The 6,000-nt window shown below is 36.3% G+C and overlaps 1 protein-coding gene across 1 annotated transcript in view; it reads left to right on the plus strand.

Annotated features, from left to right (window-relative positions):
- Positions 1-4,190, plus strand: part of ZNF516 (zinc finger protein 516) — a 117,569-nt gene extending 113,379 nt beyond the window's left edge. The window contains exon 6 of the mRNA XM_081325125.1: positions 1,114-4,190. Within this exon, the coding sequence (XP_081181251.1) occupies positions 1,114-1,173 (60 nt within the window). The 3' untranslated portion in view covers positions 1,174-4,190. The remainder of the gene's footprint in view (positions 1-1,113) is intronic.
- The last annotated feature ends 1,810 nt before the right edge of the window (positions 4,191-6,000 follow it).

Consider the following 6,000-nt stretch of genomic DNA (forward strand, 5'->3'; position numbering starts at 1 on the left):
ATTACCGAGTTATTCCTCTTTTGTAATAGTATTTATTTAAGCCAAAGACACAGTGGTCCAGGTATGTCCCAGTACAAAAAAGGAACTTTACTCCAGACTTGTCCTATTTGATGCCCTCCTAGAGACATAGCCAGTTGTATGCAGGTAGTCTTAGACTTAACAGTTCATTAGGTGACTAATCAAAGTTACAACAGCACTGAAAAAAGTGACTTACGGCCGTTTTTCACATTTACAACCATTGCAACATCTCCATGGTCATGTGATCAAAATTCAGACACTTGTCCATTGACTCATATTTCTGACAGATGCTGTGTCTGGGTGTCATGTGAGCACCTATTGTGACCTGACAAGCAAAGCCAATGGGGAAGCCAGATTCATTTAACAACCGTGTTATTAACTTAATAATTGCAGTGATTCACTTAACAGTTGTAGCAAGAAAGGTCACAAAATGGAATAAAAGCCACTTAACATCTGTCTTGCTTAACAACAGACATTTTGAGCTCAATTGTGGTAATAATTTGAGGACTACCTGTATTACGACAACTCAAATTTACCTGGAATTTGCCACTTGGGTGATGTAATGAAAATAGAAGTTTGTTCCTTTTTAGGCTCTATGTCGGTTTCTTTCTATCTTTGTGATTATGGGCAATGAAACCAGTCAGTTGCCTTTATTCGTATGAGTCACCATGGAGCATCCATGAACTTTAATCTATACCAAATTAATTTAGGAAACATCATATCATTCAATCATAAATCCCCTCAGATACTATAAAACTTGGCTCTCTGCTCTTCTTTCTAGTCTTTTATCCTTCTTCTGGCCATTGTTAACCTTTCCTCAAGTACTCCTTCAGTCTCTATTATTTGCTATTCTAATGTAGCATAGAGTTTATAGGAGCTTGATGGGGTCTGCTTTCATCAGAGGTGATTAAAAATCATTCATTTTAATGGATTAGGTCACAGTAATAATTTGTAATGCTTATAAAAAGGTGGCTAGGGCTATTTATTAATTATTAAATGGCTCAACTGCTGTAGTGTACAGAGCAGGGCAGCAGCGGCTATTATGGGAAATAAGAATAACAATGTGTTTTGCTTCTTCTTCTTTTTTCCGTTTAGGTGAGAGACCATTCCAGTGCAGATATTGTCCGTACAGTGCCTCTCAGAAAGGGAACCTAAAAACTCATGTCCAGTGTGTACACCGGGTCCCCTTTGACAACAGCCAGTACCCTGACCTACGGTTCCCATCACCTCCAAATAATTACTCCATCAACCCCTTAGAAGGCCAGCTGGAAAACATCTTTACAATCTCTCCAGTCCCTGGAGCCACTGTGCTACAGTGAGACTCAAGCTTTGTGCTTTGCTAGAAGAGTGATGTCTCTGAACTGTTAATCATTTTAAAATAAATGAAGAACCTACCCAAGATATATACAAATTGACATAGTAATCAGTCCCCACAGTTCCTTATTTCCTTTATAATAAACAGAAGAGCTGGCAAGCTTTGGGGTAGTGCAAAGCATATATATTAATCAAGATAACATTTTTAGACACTGGAAAAATTAAACGTCATATATTTGGAGGATGGCACTGCAACAGAATCTTCCCTCGTGGTGGTTTGAAGTTTTATTTTTATTTAAAGAAAACACATGCAGGGTGGATTTGGGAATGTGGGAAGGAGTGATTAAGCAACTGTCACGCCGGAAATGCAACTTAAAAAAAAGAAGGAAGGAAGGAGTCATTCAGCGCTGTGAAAGCCAAGCTTGATGAAGGACAGAAGGGACAAAAGGGAGAGACTATCATTCTGCAGTGAGGTTGTTTCATGATAGTTTGGGGACCACTTCCATTTCCAAGTGGGCTGATCCTTGACTGCACACCATTAATAGTATGTGAATATGGAAATTGAAAACACTTCTTAAGCAATGCTTCTCTTCTCACTTTGTCAAGAAAAAAACAAAAAACAGCTGGTCAAACACTAAGAAGAAAAAGGGAAAAAAAGGCTTTGTGTTTTTCCTCCCCCCACCCCTGGTCTCAGGGCCTTCCTGTTTGTTTAATTTGCTTTTTCTTTCTTTTAAAATGGAGTTTTCCATGATTTGTCATGAAGTATGTATGCTTTTAAAAATTAGATTAAAAAGGAAAAAAAACCCCAGCTTTTTAAAGCTGCCGATTTAAATGCTTGTAATACGTTTTAAAAGCAGATGCTTAGGCAGATCTCTGGTTTTATGATGCTGGAGATGACTGCATTTCTGTGCAGCAAGACAAGTACCTTTCATGGATCCTTCTAACTTTTGGAGAGGGGAAAAAAATAATCACTTCTTTTGTGAAGGCAAGCTTCCCTAATCTAGTGTTTTCTAGATGTGCTGGAATTTCCCAGAATGCTCTGGCAAGCATGGCTGTTGGCCATGGTGGCTTGGAGTTCTGGGAAGTGCAAACTCAGCAAGTTTGGTGGCACAGGATGATACGGCACGGTAATGACTGGAGTAACTGGGAGAGAAAACGCGCTTTATATACCTCTTCTACAGTAACTTTAAAATGCAAGTTTTTAAAGGTAAGAGGGAAGAAGTGACAGGTTGTTCACACAGTGTCTGTCTTGTTCAAAAATCTATTCCACGTGTACTTTTTTCTTCTCTTGCTATGACACTGTGTGATGGTAATAATTCAGAGTTTCAGATTTTGCACATACAATTTTATGCATCATCATCATCAAGAAAAAAAATGCCTTGAAAATATTTGTGAATGTTTTTCTTTTGCAAAAAAAAAAAGAAGCTTTACTGTTTTTTTTTAATTGTAACATTTTTGTAAAGGCAGGAAATGGATTTTTAAAGAAAACTAGCACGCTAATTATATTTTTCAAAAAAGCAATAATTTTACATGTACAGAAATAGCACTAATCTTTTAATACTGATGGAGAGCAACCGTTTACTTCTACAATAATGGGATAGTGCTTTTTTTCTAGAAGATGGGGTTACTCAAAGATTTTTTTAATATGTATTTTTTTCTGTTCTGATTTTGTGTTGTCTATATTTGAATTGGGATTCTAATTGTTGCAAGTTACTTGACTGTTCTTGCCTTGCTGTTAACTATAATGCAGTTGTAATATTCATATATAATTTACCAGTTTGGAATTTTTTATTTTATTTTATTCCTCATACTTATGAACCAGCTGTAGGTCAGCTGTAACCCTGGATTAGTATAAAATGTCTCTGCAGATGTTGTGTAACTGATTAATCTGTTTTGAAGTTACCTTGCAGAATTTCAAGACATATATATTCCAGACCTCCCCTTTTCCGTCTCCTGCATCCCACTTCATCCTCATTTCCTTCAAATCATCTCCTTTTATGAATCAGATAACACCAAACTATCCCTAACTGATCAATTAGGGATCCATAATCAAGTGCTACATTTTCCTCCTTCAAGCACTTATTTTCCTTATTTTAAGTAAACAGGTGAGGATTCAGGAATGTCCAAATTTCTGCTTATCCTTCCCCCCCAATTATTTGAGTGCCCCATAAAACTATCACAATTTTTGTTGCTAGATTTGTGTGTGTGTTTTATTTTTAAATCATGTTTGGTGAGTGGTGTCTTTGATTTCATTAATTCTTTTTTTTAATGTCTTTGCGAGCTGATCTAGAAGGATCTTAGTTATTATTTAGAGCTTTAGAGCTTTTCCTGAAGATTGTCTGACACAAAGAGAAAGGGCTGTCATTGCCATTACTAGGGTACTAATCAGCAAAGTTTACAATCATCACTTAGCTTCAAGAAGAACAACAGCAGGGGAAATCAGTTTAAATAATTATATGCTGTGTATAGCACAGAAATGAGATTTTCACTTAATTAAACAAGAAATGGGGAGGGAGAAGGGGAGCTGTCATTAAAGACCACCATATTACGTGTGTGAATTCCAAGCTTTGTAATTTCCTCGTTTCTCATCCATATTGTATCAATTTGTTAATTCAGTTAGATCCTAGTGTTTAGTATGATTTGTGCTCTTATTTATTTAGCGATTTGGGTTTAAAGTAGCCTTTTTGGGGGGGAAGGAAACATGATAATTTTGTAGCATGACACATTTTTGTAAGCCATCTTCTGACTGTTACAGCGACTCTGCTACCTCTGTCAATCTGTTTCTTTTCCTTAACAGGTTTTATACAGTGTTGCAGTCTAATGTACCTTAGACAATAAAGGTTCCATAATGAGCAGTGCAGATGGTGTCTCAGACATTGCTCTCCGTTTTCTCCTTTTATTTCGCTTTTCCAATACAGAAACAGGCTTCTCAGCCATATGAATCTTCCTCCTTTCTTGTCCCTACGTGAAATGGAATAATGTCATCTTTGAAAACTACTACATTTGTTCTCATTTCTATATTCCTGAGAATGTTTCTATCGCAGTTGTGTTACTGGGGGAAAAAATATACCTTTGCAGATTTAGATTTTAGTTTTGCAACCACCCCAAAGTATATTTCCATTGTGGTTTTTTTAAGTTGGGGATAAAATATGTACACTATTATAATTTCAGCAAGATGCCATTTTAATAGGCAGAACATCAAAGTTTTATGATCAGGTTGCCACACTTAATGATAAAAGATTTGTTTGCTGTCCGGTGCCCTCTCTTCATGGTGACATGAGTTTTACTATATGTGAAAAAGGAGATGGATCAGTTTCCCAGAGGAAATATAACTGTAAAAACGATTTAGTAAAGGAAATGAGAAAGCTGAACCAACCATTTAAACCTTTATACAACCAAACTACAGTAATTTGTCTGTTCTAATAAAAAAATAGTAAATATTAATGTTTTATTGAATCTTGAAAGGATATTGAGAAATATTTATACAGCAGAAGGCAGATGTTACCCCAGTTTTGGGGAAGAGGGGAATTTTGAACAATGTGTAAGATTCAACCTTCAGAGAGCATCTTTAGAAATATTTTTTCAAATAGCATAGATTTTAAAAAAAATAATTTGTCAATACTCATTTTTTACTAAAAATATTTTTTCAAGCAGCATTCTACCATAAAAAAAGACTTTCTGTGATGTAATTTGGTTTTTATTAAATTAATGCTTATCGCAGTCCAAATGTGTTGCTCAAAATAAAATATACTTCCTATTTCAAAAGCAAAATTAAATTCTATAAACTATACACCCAATGCATGAAGGGATATCCTAAACTAATGCACTAGATTCACCTTCATTAAAAAGTTTTGAATCGATGAATATAGCTCACAAATTTTCTGCTAAATCAGGGGTTCCCAACCGGGGGTGCGAGACAATATTCCAGAGGGTGCAAAAACTTGGGTTTTCAAAATTATAGCGTATATGCATAATTTGTTGCTGTTATTTTGAACTTTTGTAAGGGGTGCGAGAATATATCAAGCATTCTAGGGGTGCGGGATATAGAAAAGGTTGGGAGCCGCTGTGCTAAATTACTCCAGATAATTTTTCTGTTCTTAAGTCTGCTACTGCAAATAGTGTATTTTTGTCATGACTTTTTCTTGCCCAACTTCAGTGGTAGGTATTTACTACCTCTATATAAATTTCAAAACACAAAAGACATATACCTAGTATGAAAAATCAGGGACAATAAAAACTTAAGCCTAATATTTTTTTTTAGGAAAGGAAAGACATTCAGTAAAATAGGTTCTAAAACTGGGTTATGACACCCATGAGATTGTGAATAAAACTTACTCCCTTTGGACCTGGATTTGGCAAATATTTATTGGGTGCTGGACCAGCTGCCCCCAGAATCTAAATGCCAAAGTTCTCATTTGATAACCTTTGTGCTTGCATCAGGAGCTCTTGCAATACTCCTAATTTTGAATGCTGTGCAAGGGGACTTGGCCAGGATCGAGACCCTAACCCTAACCCCTCCCATACAAGAGGCCTACTGCTTAAATTGCCTGGAGCAGCCACTAAGACAGCATAATGCTCCCAGGCGAAGAACCACTTTGGAAGAAGATAGACTGAGGTTAGGGAATTAAAATGTTCCAGTCTTGCCTGGATCAACTTGGATAGCATTTT

Source organism: Vipera berus (genome assembly GCF_964194415.1).
Source record: "Vipera berus genome assembly, chromosome: 3".
Lineage (NCBI taxonomy): Eukaryota > Metazoa > Chordata > Lepidosauria > Squamata > Viperidae > Vipera > Vipera berus.